Below are 15,043 nucleotides of genomic sequence, written 5' to 3'. Positions count from 1 at the left end.
TTAAAATACTGGTGGATTCAGAGCTCACTACAGTTCGCCTGCAGTTAGCCGCCTCTGACTGTCAGCTGACTACCTTTCCGTTTCTTGTTTTACTCTTCTTTCCCTAGCGTCTCCGGAGCAAAACCTTTAAATATTGTTCGCCTGCCTTAGCATCTCTCACCGGCACGTACTGCTACTTCGCCTGGTGTTTTACTCGTCTTTGCCTACAACGTGACCGATAGGGACACACTTTGCAATTTATTATATTGGAAGATGAAATAATTTTTTGTTTTTGATTCAGCTATTGTTTATATTCTTTTCCGTTACGGTCAGTTCATTTTTCATCCAACTGTACACTGCTATTTTAAAAAGAAGTTTCCCAGTAGACTTTAAATGCTTATTCATTGCATTTGTGTCCAAGAATATCTATATATACTTACAATTTTATAAATTATTTTATTTGTATTGAACAGTTGCGTGAAACTTTGAGTTACAGTTTGTGAAATTGTTTTGGCTTCAATAAAATGGTGTGCGCACGCACGTACACATATACACAGACACACATACAATAACACAAACACACACGCACACATATGTATCTTCGTGTGTGTGTGTGTGAGAGAGAGAGAGAGAGAGAGAGAGAGAGAGAGAGAGAGAAAGAAAGAAAGAAAGAAAGAAAGAAAGAAAGAAAGAGGACAATATTACTTGTAATAAAACATGTAGCCCTGTAAAGGTAACTGAATGTGAGGGGGAAGTCGATTAGATCGACCCCAGTACGCAACTGTCACTTAATTTATCGACCCCGAAAGGATGAAAGGAAATTCAACCTCGGCGAGCCTTTTAAAAATATTGAAAGAAAAGAGATGAGGAATGGATTGCAGATTAATTAAATAAAATAAATATGTGAAAGAATAACTAGATCAATCGTAATCATCACCATCATCCGGTGGAGTATATTGAATCGTTAGAATGAGACAGTGACATAGTTTTATTTACTGATAAATAGGCTTTTGAGAATTAGGTTTAGAATATAGAATATCGAGAATAAATACTTAAGTCGAGAGAATTTCCAGTGATCTTAGAGCTAAGAAAAAATGCTTTTAAGCTAATATCATACAAAGTATTATCTCTAGTTAACCAATATTACGAGATTAAAACAATTAGACACTGTTGTAGTTTGTTACTCTGTTTAATTGTTTTAATCTATTAATCTTCAAAAACTTTTATGGTTTAATATTATTAAGTAATAATAATCATCCCTGATTTAATTTGTATAAGACGATCTTTAATCCAACCTTCTAAAGTTTAATATCTTTGAAGTTTATTCCTTTTATACTTTAAATAATTTTCTCATAAACCCGTTTGTCATTAAATTCAATTCAATATTTTTACTCATATTTTAATATTCTCTAATATTTTAATAAGGATGACGAATTTAATGACAAACGGGTTCATGAGAAAAGAGTACTTGGTGTTTTGACGATTATACTGGCAACTATAACTACCAAGATCTGCTCGTTATTTTACCCTTTTACTCATTGATTGATATACTTATTAATTTATTTCATTTATTTATTACATGAACATGCAATTCCTCTTCATACATCTCCTTCACCCCTGTTTCATCCCAAACAATACTACCCTTTGTCTCTGTTCTTTGATAACAAACACTCTCAATCCGTCCTTAATACTACAATTCGCTTTACTCGTCCTCACATTCTTTACACACGCAAGTAATTCAAAATCAGGTGACCAGCAAACTGACTGCAACTGACTACCACCCTATACTATCCAAACCTTATCTTTTCACACATATGTATAACGATACTTTCCCTCATGCTCCCCAATGTTCCCAGTGTCATTCTGATGAAAAAGAAAGGAAAAGGAAAGTGAACTTGTCTTGTAAGAGTAATTATTTAAAAATGTGTGCGTGCCTACGAGTGTGTGTGTGTGTGTGTGTGTGTGTGTGTGTGTGTGTGTGTGTGTGTGTGTGTGTGTGTGTGTGTGTGTGTGTGTGTGTGTGTGTGTGTGTGTGTGCATATATATATATAAGTTGTAAAGAATGCGCGAAAGAGTACTCAATACCATGGTAGTGTAGAATGGTGCTCGGTAATTTCGCCACAGGAAAATTCGTCCCCAGAAATTTCGATCCCGGTTTTTTTTTTTACCACTCGGGCATATTCATACGAAGAAAAAGAGAGGACAGACCCAGATGTATTGGGTTTGTGTCCGACGGGATTATGATGTCGCGAAAAGTTGTCCACCGACCTTCAGCGAGATGAACCAAAACTCGGACAAATACGTGATCATCCGATTGACGACGACCAGATGAAAATGGCCAAGGTACGAGATGTCATGAAACGGAATATAAAACAACACGCGGAGAACATTTCGTATTATACGCCCAAACCGCGATGACAGAATTCTTGCTTTTGCAACTGAACAGGAAATTAAGGAACTGATAAGAGCCTATCATTGGTTCATGGACGGGAATTTCGCGATGGCGCCTGGTGTTTTCTCCCAACTCAATATAATATGTGTCCCACTCGGAAACAATTACGTAACTTTGGTTTCCGTTCTGCTGCCAAATAAATATCGCGAAACGTACCAAGAACTCCTCCAAGCTCTTGTCAATAAACGTCAACAACCTTCTCTACCGGTACAACTTGACACCATCATGACGGATTTCGAGGATGCCGTTCTTCGCTCCGTGCAAACCGTTTGGGAGCAGAACGCCAGTAGGCAGGGTTGTTTTTACCAGTTGATTCAAAGCACGTGTCAGAAAATCCAGGACCTCGACTTAACAAATCCGTATAACACCGACGAAGAATTCCAAAATTTTGTTGGAATGCTCGATGGCCTGGCTTTCTTACCACTGCCACAAGTTCAAGCGGGGATGCAAGTTCTGAGGAACATTGCACCTAACGAAGCGCAGGACCTTTTGGACTATTTTGATTCAACTTATGTCTTTGGCTTATATCGTCAACGCGATGCAGGCGGATTAGTTATGAATCTTCGCCACGCCCCAACCATGTTTCCGCCGGAGTTGTGGAATCAACACGACGCCACAGTAAATGGAAATCTGCACACGAATAACATTTGTGAGGGATGCAACAATAAATTTCGTAACCTGGTTGGGCGTTACCACTCAACCGTATGGACCTGCGTCCAGTGATTCCGATGTGAGGTCAGTTTCAGTAGCGAATTTACCGGTGGCAAAATTACCTACATTCGTGTAGAATAACTTATTATCCCATATTAGTACAATTGACTGTTACTTTGGAGTTTCCCCAAATTTCCAGCATATAAATCAGACCAGAGACTGAGTGAAGAATAAATAACAATGTCCAAGATAGCAAATAAACACAAGTATCATGATGGCTGGGCACAGACTCAAATGTGAGTCATGATCCACAGAAGAGTGGATCATGACTCACATGAAAAAATTGACCAGCTTTTGTTTTCATCTGAAACATGAACTTTTGGGAGTAGATATACTCAGTTGAGTGAGGTAGGGAATGAGATTGAAGAGAAAGCGGCTAGGGAATATCAGAGAATGCATCGGGATATGATATTTCAATTTATAACACAGCATGATAAATACAATATGCTAAACATAAAAATACTAAGTATATCAAAGAATCCGTAAAATATTATAACATCAAATTATTTCACCAAGGCTAGAATATTTGAGATGATTGTTCGTTTAAATGGCAACAACCGCATAAGTATACAGTACGTTAATCAGTCTTCAGAGCGGGTTTGAAAACCCAGGCAAGTGTTACATGTATGTACAACCGATCACAAGTCTATTAGGCTTCAGTCTGATTGTTGATCGAATAAGTTTCAGAAATCTAAATGTGAGCATAAAGTGTTACCAAATGTGTAAATTATGTTATGCCACAAAATAGGCTCAAGTGCAGCGAATCTGACATTTTCACTAGATCCACCAGGGTGTTTGCCTGGATATGGAAGATGAATTCACTGGAAGGGTTGATTTTCGATCCTATGTCTGGGATACTCACACGGATCTGTTCTGCCGTTTGAATAACAGGAGACAAGCGCTAGCCTACAGTATATCAGATCTAGTATTTACTTAAATATTTCCATACCCACTTATCCCTTTCACCACGTCCACAATTTTCTCAGCATTTTCACATAATTTTCTATGATGTCGCAATATTACACCTTTCAAAATGTATTGAAATGATTTTGAAATGTATTGGAAAGATATAAGAAGCTTGCCTTCTCATATCTTGGAAGAATTTTTGAAGTATCTAATGCTGAGATCTACAACACAGAGGTGTTTCTTTCTCACGCCCTCCAGTGGCAGAGTAGCAACTAGTAAGGCTTCCAGATATACATGAATACTATACCCTTCCAATGATCTCAACTTCGATATTCCAAACAAATACTTGAGATTGCTCTAGTAAGGATATCAGGCTCTGTTTCTAATCCTTATCCTCGTCAGTTGCTTGTCGCACTCAAAGCTAACATGACTTTTTCGGGGCATGATACACACTTCAAAATGACACTTTTTGCTTACATGTAGGTTTCTAAAGCTTAAACATATATTTAAAAAACTAGGTTAGGTACAGATACCCACGTAACCCATTGTACAGGGTGTCTCAGAGTTAACTATCTATTTCAGTGAAATCGGACAATCTATTAAAAAAATCACTTTTATTTATGTTTAATATGTGTTAAATACTTTTATATATGTTTAATACGTATTAAAAGTGTATAAATTTTAAATTTTACTTATAATTTTAAATTTTGCTTATAATTTTATAATTTTTATAATTTTTTATAATTTTATTTTCATTGCTGTTGGATCCCGGCTTATCTGTCCACGACAGCTTTTTTCAATTTGGTAGCAATCATTTCTTCTACCTCCATCTCCAAGATGGAGCAATAGTTTAGCTGAACTTAAAGAACGCATTCAGTTAGCAGCGCAGGAGATAACTCCTGAACTGCTTCAAAATGTGTTTCGCAACGCTAAGGATAGATTGGAAATTCACAGAGATACAGACGGAGTACGTATTAAAAATTTTCAATAAAGTTTTGAGGTAAGATTTATAAATCTATTTGTTTTGGTATCATAATAAGTAATAAACAATAAATTCTGTCAATTTTATTTTCATTTGCCCGATTTCATTGAAATAGATTGTTAATTTTTGGACATCCTGTACATGCAGCTAATACCCAAAACTTTACTATCTAAGCATTCTCAGCGAATAATCATCCAGAACATTCGAGCCTTGGTCCGATTTGTTGGTTTTATGTATTTTATAATTTATTTAATAAGTTTACATTTTTATACTTTACCCATTGTGTAGCACCATGTATTCTAATATCGTTCACCACTTTTTAACCTACGGGCTCCGCACCTTTCCTTTCACCCACCTCCTCCCACTCTTGCCTCTATTCACCAAGAGCGTATGCCTGCTTCTCTAATATCTTATTCAACTCAGTCGTTAGTATCAACTTTTTCATCCAGTTATTTCAAATTAATTCCAATTATTTCAGAGTGATGTCACCTCTTACAATTTACAAAAGGGTTGAAATTTTCCTTCTGAATCATGATCCATCCTGCATACAAGAACGTCATTCTATGCCAGCTAGATACATGCGCCTACAGACTGTCTTGACCATAGTTTCTTATACTTCAGCCGGTGTAATAACATATATGTGTGTATGTGAATGTGTGCGTGCATGCGAGTGCTTGTATGTACTTATAAGCGAATATATATATATATACATATATATAATATATATATATATATATATATATATATATATATATATATATATATATATACACATTATATATATGTATCTGTATATAACTGTATGTATTTGTATGTATACTATCTAGAGATATATGACCAGACATATATTTAACTAATTACATTACTGCACTAACTTTTAGAGTGTGCTTCTTTTTCAGATATATGATACACTGACGACATATACATATATACATACATACATACATACATACATACATATATATATATATATATATATATATATATATATATACACACACACATACATATCTATAAGTATGTATGCATCCATCTGTGTGTATGTGTGCGTGCTTTTATCTAAGAAATGTTTTTAAATTAAAATATGTAACAATTACATACTAGAATTGACTGTATCTATAATACCTCTCTCCAAGAAATGTCTGAGCTTTTGTGGATGTAAACAAAAGCGTTACAATTATGATAACAATTGTCATTATAATTTCTCAATCTGTTGTTGTCTTCAATATATTATGCCTCATTACTTGCACGTATGCACATCTACCATACTTTCACATGATTTGCACGTGACAAAGCAACACCAATGGAATTTACAGTGACATCGATTTACGTATCGTACTACTTGCGTATTGTAACCACGACCACAACAAAGAAGACTACAACTTCCGGGACCGTCGAGTGTCTTGTTGCATAGGCGTCCTCTTGTGCCTGTTATACCACGGCTCGGATCGGTTCGACAGTAATTTCTAGAACGGTGCATATGCACAAGTTTGTCTTTGGGAATAGGCAAGTGACGCTTAGTTTTGTCACGTCGTCGTAATTTTTTCCGTGAACGGGACACAACGATCACGGCAGTTTCATATAATTTCTTGAGATGTGCTCCGATTTTGTGGAACATTGGAAGACTTCGCCAACAAGTCTTCACCGCACATGATCCTGACACTCCATGACAGCGGCATTGCATTTTCATTTCCTTTTCAACAACCTTTCAAAAAAAAGAAAAAAAAAAAGAAGAGAGAAACGAAAAGTTCAGTATTAGATTAATGGCTTAAACGTGATAGAGATTGTTATAAGGTTAAACATTCATTAAAGATTTAAAGTTACATTCTCACATTCTGTAGTATCACCAGATGAACTTTACTTGTTGTGATCAATATTCTTCTACTGGACACTATCAGTTTAGTAAATTTGATATAGGGAGGGTTTATCTTGTATAAAATGATGGCTGAGGTAGAGTGAATTAATACACACACCAATATTTAGAGTTATAACAACATCTTCAGTAGAACCCATCCTTCTCAAATGATAAGGTAGATGAGGTAGTCATAAACTCACTATACATTAAAAGAAAACCACTTTGCTTATAGCTGAGACGCCTTTGAACACTGTATTTGATCAAGTCTGACTTAAATAACAACATTTAGTAATGAAGTTTATAAAAGAATACTAGCTGTAACTACATTTTTTAAATAAAAACACAAAATACTTCTTAAGAACATCAATATTTAATGGATATATAAATGATCTTAACTAGTATAGAAAGTGAAGAACCATATTCAATGACAAATACATGTAAGAGACACTAACTCAAAATCTATGATTTCTATAGCTTATCAGACATGCTACCACCCTTTTAATATGCATGCATGCATATATGCATACATACATACATAAATACATACTTACATACATAAATACATACATACATTAAAACTTTCGAGAAGTTTTTCATTTAAATATATATGAGCATGTCTACATATGCAACTATATGCATGAGAATACATACATAAAACATACAAATCTGCACATACATACATACATACATACATACATACATACATACATACATACATACATACATATATACATACATACATACAAACAAACAAACAAAAATACCTTGCTGTTGATGCTGAAATTCCAATGATCTAGGTTAGAAACTGGTTCTTTCTCTATTGGCAAGAAATTTTGAAATAAACTGAATAGTGGCATACATACATACATACATACATACATACATACATACATACATACATACATACATACATGTGACCCGAGAATATTATGCCAGACTTAGAAAAATATGGCAGCCGAAACTCTCCTTTTACAAGACAATATCCCACAATGCGTTTGCAGTTATAGTGCTGATTCCAATATTTAGGATATTTGGCTGGTCTGTAGAGGAAATTTACTCCATAGACGTTAAAACACGCACAATACTGACATCAACTAGAAACCTCCACTGAAATAGTGTTCTACCTGTTCTTAGGTTTTACCTAAGAAGAAATTAAGAAAGTAGAGATTAGAGATTAGTGCAGACAGTCTTTGAATTCGTATAGTCTCTCTCAGACAGTACTTGCTAAACAACACCGCAAAAATAAATACATTAACTTGGTGCTGAAAAGTGAAGAAGAAGAATATTCTACGCGTTAGCAGCGAGATCCCCAGAAAGCTATCACTTCTTCATGACCTTCCATACAAACCCAAAATAGATGGAGTAACATACCTCAGAGAAGACTGGATGTGAAATATTCAGTATATCTAAAAAAGACTATGCATAGGTATGTTTCCCGAAGACTTGAAGAAGACAGTAATATCGACATGAAACGAAGCCTCTCTAGGATTCATGACCGCTACATCGCGTCGCCTCGAAAATTGTGCATTTGTAATTTAAGAACAGGCGATTATTACTAAATACCTAATAAATGAAAGAGACAGTGAAGCACTTGGAGCTCCAAGATGCAACTGAAAATGTATATTATGTCATATCTCTATGAAAAATAGCCTACAGTTACCCCAAATTGTTATCAAGATATTATCTCTTTATGCGATACGACAGTATCAAAAATCAATATATAATGGCATTCAGAAAAAGAGGCTGTCCTGGAATAAATATAGAGAATCCCTCTGTTATTGAATATAAACACAAATATCTAAACAAGGAATACTGGTGGAACATTCTCATCAAAACATCTGCCAAGTGTAAACATAACAGGCTGGATATTTTTGTTTGGGACAGACAAGAAAATATATGCACCGTCATAGAGATCAGCTGTCCTGCCGATGTGAATATCTCTTTGAAAATCAAAGAGAAATAGGATAATTATGGAGAATTACTTCGAAACTTCTAGCTTCCTTATTCAGATTCAGATTATAAACTAAACAGTTACACAAATAGTCATTGGCGCACTTGTTTTTGTGAATAAATACCTAAATGACAATCTGGATAAGCTAGGGTTTTCAGAAAAAGAAATCACTCAACTCGCACATTGCAACTACAATCTGTAAGAGGAACAGTAAAACTATGCAAAACTTTTCTCAAGTTTAAAATGTGACATTGTTTGGATCTTTTTTAAAACGGGGGTCACATTTTTCATTAACGAAACACTTTGAAACTTGGAACACTGGTAGAATGTGACATATAAAACATCTTTTTCTCTTAGTCTTCTTTAAAAAAAAAGAAATCCATAAGTTATTCCATGTTAAAGTTGTCGTATTTCTGTAATTTCAACCAATCACTGACGTCCATTCAGCCGATATACATTAAGTGCCGACTACATAACCAAACGATTCTGAAACAATTAACCCTAACCCTAACCCTAACCCTAGGGTTAGGGTTAGGGTTAGGGTTAAAGCAAATTTAAAATGAAAAAAGCAAATAAAACGAAGGTATGGAGATTAAATACACTTTACATCGCTTAATCAGCCAAAGGAGTAAATGTAAACAACTGAATACTTGTCAGTGATTGGTTGAAATTATCGAAATAAGACAATTTTTTACATGAAATAAATTCGAATACAAAAATATTTTTCTGTTCTATAACACAAAATAGATAAGTATACGAAGTTTGAAAGTCTTTCCGTACCAAAAACACTACGTAAAACATTAATGAAAAATGTGGCCCCCGTTTTAAAATAGATCCCATTGTTTTTGTTATTTACATTTCACCGATAGAGCTTTTTATCTTTATCAGAAACCAGCTCCTTCCTCAGAGGAAGAATTTGAATAATCACAAACAGAATAAAGACATACATTCGCGCGCACGTACGCACACGCACGCACACACACGCACACATACACACATATACATATGTGTGTGTGTCAGTGTGTGTGTGTGTGTGTGTGTGTGTGTGTGAGAGAGAGAGAGAAAGTGTGTGAGTGTAAAGAAATGAAGGAAAATTTCTTGATATATTCACAATATTTGAAAAAAAAAATTGTAAGTTAAAAATTATTAATTAAAAGTAATCCTTAAAAATAGTCGCTAAATCAGACCTGACAGAAGGTTTTTATGAATGGACTTTTGCTATCTCCAGCTTTTCAAACACACATGTATATATCTGTATAGTAGTATTAATGTACAGTGACGACAGTCACCAGATCGAAAATTTTTATGACACATTCCTTTATTATCTTCTGTAATTAACAATATTCTTCTTTCATTTTGAAAAAGGAATATTTTAAATTTCCTATGCGCATAAATATTCCTATGTTCCCTATATGGAAATTTCTTAAGGATGGATTCTTAATTTGTTGTTTATGTAGTCTGACTCGGTTCCTTAATTTTGTTCTTGTTTGGCCGATATAGTTCTCATTGTATTGTACACATGTAATGCAGTAAATAAATTGTTTGTTTTGCAGGTGCAGGAGTGGCTGTATGGTAAGAAGCTTGCTTCCCAACCACATGGTTCCGGGTTCAGTCCCGCTGCGTGGCACCTTGGGCAAGTGTCTCCTACTATAGCTTTGAGCAGACCAAAATCTTTTGAGTGGATTTGATCGATGGAAACTGAAAGCCCATCATATATATGTATATATATGTATATGTATGTATTTATATGTGTGTTTGTGTCTGTTAGTTCCCGCCTCCATCGCTTGACAACCAATGTTGGTATGTTTACATCCCCGTAACTTATCAGTTCGGCAGGAGTGTTCGATGGAGTAAGTATCAGGCTTACAAAGAATAAGTCCAGGAGTCGATTTCTTCGACAAAAAAAAAGCAGTGCTCCAGCATGGCCACAGTCAAATGACTGAAACAAGTAAAAGAATAAAAGAACAAAAGAATAATTCATATTCGCATTAACTTTAAATTCTTTTACCCTGTTCAATCAAATTCACATGTGATTTTGTATGGCCAAGGTCTCTTAAGAATAGAAAGAGAGGATATATTCTAGAGCAAACGCCAAAAAGGTCTCAAAAATAAGACCAACAGATCTGATTCGAGTTACACAAACTAGTCACAAACAACAATAGAAATAACAAAGTGAAAGAAATGCTAACATTAAGTGCTGACAAAGAGACAATTTAGAACATAAAGTCCGAGTGCTAAATCCTTGCCAAATCTGGATATAGAGTTTGTAGATATGGCCTCTGGTCAATGTGCCAAAACTTCAAAATGAAAGTGGACATGTATAAACATATAGCAAACACGTCACATGACAACGACCTGGTCAAAATGACATGATATATGCCTCTTCAAACTAACTAAAGAGTTCAGACAAGGAACGAAATATCTGTACATTGCTTTACATCTCGATCTTTCTCACACAAACATTTCCAAAAAGAAGGTAAAAAAATGTCAAAACACAAGTAGCTTCAAATGAAAGTACAGTGGGTGAATCATGAAAGCAAAGATAATAGGAGCATTAGGCTTCATAAAAAAATATAAATAGAAATATACAAACCATACCTACACAGGTATTCCTCTCCCAAGCGTCATTAGATATGTACCACATCTTACGCCAAGTTACATTCAATTGACTAACAAAACTGAAGCAGTACACTCTCTGCTTATTACACATCCTTATACAACAATAAGAACTTAAGGAAATAAAACAATTCACACAGCGCATACGAATCTATACGAATGATATCTAATAAAATAACACAACAGCACTCTTGCATTATTTAACATTAGCAGCTCATAGTCTGTATTGTTGCAGCCCATTAATTCAACACAAACCGCACGTCACGTATACTAGTCAATCACTGCCTGACACTGAAACTCATTATACCATTCACACAACACACATGAAATTACCCACCCAAAAAGACAACTCACCAGGTGTACCATGGTAAGTGCCCCTCTCAGTAAATTTCAGTCTATAGGCACATGCTTAGAGTAGGTCCACTTACTCGAGCCATCCTTGCTATATTCATCCACCTTTCAACAAACGTACCGGGAGATAGCACCCCCCTCTCCAAGATCACTCTTTTCACCAAGTATAATCTGAAAAAGTTGATGAGGGCTTGGCGGAAGAGGAAAATGCTTGCCTTCAAGCCTTCTGAATCACGTCCACCAAAGGAAGACGACGAGGCGATTTTCACGATGAAGTAATCCGATGGCTGGATCTGTCCTACACGTGGCAAGTGTTTGACATAACTTCACAGGTCAGGCAATGTTCGGGCACTGTACATAGAGAACAGTTTCAAGCAAAAGCTCGAAGAATACGAAGGTTTAAGAAAAGAAACAATTTTTACAAGCAAAACAGGCTGTTCACATCCAATGCCAAAACATTTTACAAAGAAATAGGGAAGGAAAACATAACTATTGAAGACCCTACTCCCATTTAAGAAAGTGAAAAGTTTTGCAACAGGATTTGTAGCGATGAGAATACATACAATGAAAATATTGATTAGATTAAACTCAGCGAAGGACCCTACCAAAATTTACCAGAACAAGCATACAACCTGGGAAGAAATCTCAGTAGCATATATAAGGATGGCACTTAGAAGGGCTCGTAAATGGAAATCGCCCGGTAAAGATAGGATACCAAATTTCGGGCTATCATCGCCCCCGAGCACACACGAAAAGTTAGTCCAGTATCGCCACTTATAAAATTTTAACTTCTATTCTTGTGGAGAAAACATATGCAAATGCAAGTGAACAATATTTTCCACACTGAACAGAAAGGCTGCCTGGAGGCTCATATGGATACGAAAATCAACTCTTAAATAATCGAATGATCCTTGAGAACTGTTATAATAAACGCAGACATCTCAGTTCCGCATGGATTGATTACAAAAAGGCTTTTGTAGGCCTGAAATCAATGGATTCTTCATAATTTCTCCAGCAATTTCAAACGTTCCGAAGCATGTCATTGTAGAACACGAATCTCCAATTATATCATTTTAAGGAGTACTAACATCAAACAAATTTTTGAGATAGCTCTAATACTCTTTGCAATTGAACTTAACAGAACAGGGTATTGTTATATAATCGACAAGAAAATAAACCACCTATTTCATGTGGATGACTTAACTATGGCAAAGACAATGATGAGCATTCAGTGATGATACTGGGATGGAGTCTGGTCTCGATAAGTGTGCCAAAGCCACGTTCAAGAAAAGGAAATTGATAATCTCAAATCCAGTAGTGTTAGCTGTTGACACAGTTATAAAAGAACTTGAACAGGAACAAACTTATAAATACCTGGGAATGAACGAAGGCTCTGGCATTCAACATGTAGGAATGAAAAAAGATCTGACAGGCACTTAATAGGAGAGAATGAGCTGTTATGAAATCTGAATTAAATATCTATAACAAGTTGTTAGCCATAAATTCCTTAGCAGTTTAAATTGTTACTTATAGCTTCAATGTGTTGAACTGAAATATCAGTATAATAAGGAAAATTGATTGAAAAATTCGTAAGCTGCTGATGCACCACCCAAAGGCAGATGTGGATCATCTCTACCTTTACAGAGCCCAAGGTGGTTGATGCTTGATCCAGTTTTAACTTCTTAGAAAACCACCGCAATTGGATTGGCCAAATATCTTGAAACAACTGATGATTGTATGCTAAAACTCATTGCAAATCAGAGAAGTGTAAGAAGTTTCATTCTATCTTGAAGGAGAGTAAACAATTTGTAATTGATTTCATTAATGATATTCAGGTTGAACAGCCCGAGGGAAGTGTGGCAACTGTGGTGGCAAAAAAATCAAAATTAATGACAAAGAAAAAAGTGCATAGTCAATTGGCTGGTAGGTGAGAGCAGAAACCTCTGCATGGCAAATATGTGGCCCGTAGCAAACAAGCTGATATTGACCCGCCACTCATGAGTGACTACGAAGCTCAGAGCTAAAGGTAGAGAGCGAAGGCTTCATTTTTGTTGCTCAAGATTAAATCTTATTGATCCGGAACTACCAAACCAGTGTGATGAAAAATGAAGTAGAATAAAGTGCCGATTCTGCAATGGGGAGATTGAAACAGTAGACCACTTAATCTCCAGATGTAAAGTTTTAGCACCAGAAGAGTATAAATCAAGGCAGAATTATAAAATCACAACTGTCGACAAGTAGTATAAGCATCACCCCAAGACTGTAACTGAGGGAAACAGTGTAAGGATACTTTGGAACTTTCCAGTACATACAGATCAGCCATCAAAGCTAATAAACCGGATATTACAAAAGACAAAAATAGCAAAATCTGTTTTTTGATTGACACAAGTATCCTTTGTGATCATAATATTTCAGCAAAAGAATTTCACAAGCTCAGAAAATATAAAGATTTGTTCATTGAAATCGAAAAACAGTGGCATCTCAAGGCAATTACAATACCAGTAATTGTAGGAGCACTAGTGATGATAAAAAATGAAAATTGTGGAAATATCTCTAGCGTACCATCTCGGCAAGAAGTAAAGGATTGTTTTAAGTGGTACGTCACATGTATTGAGTAGAGCATTGTCGTTGTGAGAACGATTACCTTCCAAATAAATAACTTCTTTTCTACATAATTTTATATGATTTTGTAAATGAACAATCTGGTGTGTCTATTTTACTGGCCTATCAATAAATACAGTGAGGTTGTTTTGCGTCGTAGATGTCGGAAAGACACTCGGCAAGAAATGGAAACAGAGTTGAAGGAAAGAGAAAAACTAATAATAATAATAATAATGGTTTCAAAATTTTCAACAAGGGCAGCAATTTTGGGGGAGAGGAGGAGTCGATTGCATCGACCCCAGTTTTCAACTGGTACTTATTTTATCGACCCCGAAAGAATGAAACGCAAGGTCGATCTCGGCGGAATTTGAACTCAGAACACAAAGACAGATGAAATGTGGCACCTCAAGGCGACTACCATACCAGTGATTGTAGGATCTCTAGGAATGATAAAAAAAAAGGTACTGAAACCTATTTGAAAATGATACCAGGCTTACCATCCCTACAGGAAGTGCAAAAAATCGTGCTAACTGGAACGACTCATGTACTGAGAAGAGCATTATCGCTGTGAAAACATCCATTCATGAATTTTTTTTTTTTTTTTCTTAAATACCTGTGAATTTGCGTGTGTAAACTGGG

At 35.6% G+C, this 15,043-nt stretch overlaps 1 protein-coding gene and 1 long non-coding RNA gene across 2 annotated transcripts in view; one reads left to right on the top strand and one right to left on the bottom strand.

Annotated features, from left to right (window-relative positions):
• Positions 1-4,969: 4,969 nt before the first annotated feature.
• LOC128249501 (uncharacterized) lies at positions 4,970-10,816 on the top strand. The gene is made up of 2 exons (XR_008265609.1): positions 4,970-5,048; positions 10,390-10,816. It is a non-coding gene; the product is annotated as an uncharacterized LOC128249501 (long non-coding RNA).
• Positions 6,069-15,043, bottom strand: part of LOC106871965 (protein Wnt-16) — a 254,870-nt gene continuing 245,895 nt past the window's right edge. The window contains exon 4 of the mRNA XM_052973214.1: positions 6,069-6,735. Within this exon, the coding sequence (XP_052829174.1) occupies positions 6,271-6,735 (465 nt within the window). The 3' untranslated portion in view covers positions 6,069-6,270. The remainder of the gene's footprint in view (positions 6,736-15,043) is intronic.

Source organism: Octopus bimaculoides, chromosome 15 (assembly GCF_001194135.2).
Source record: "Octopus bimaculoides isolate UCB-OBI-ISO-001 chromosome 15, ASM119413v2, whole genome shotgun sequence".
In the NCBI taxonomy this organism is placed as follows: domain Eukaryota; kingdom Metazoa; phylum Mollusca; class Cephalopoda; order Octopoda; family Octopodidae; genus Octopus; species Octopus bimaculoides.
This window is presented reverse-complemented; position numbering and strand designations above follow the sequence as displayed.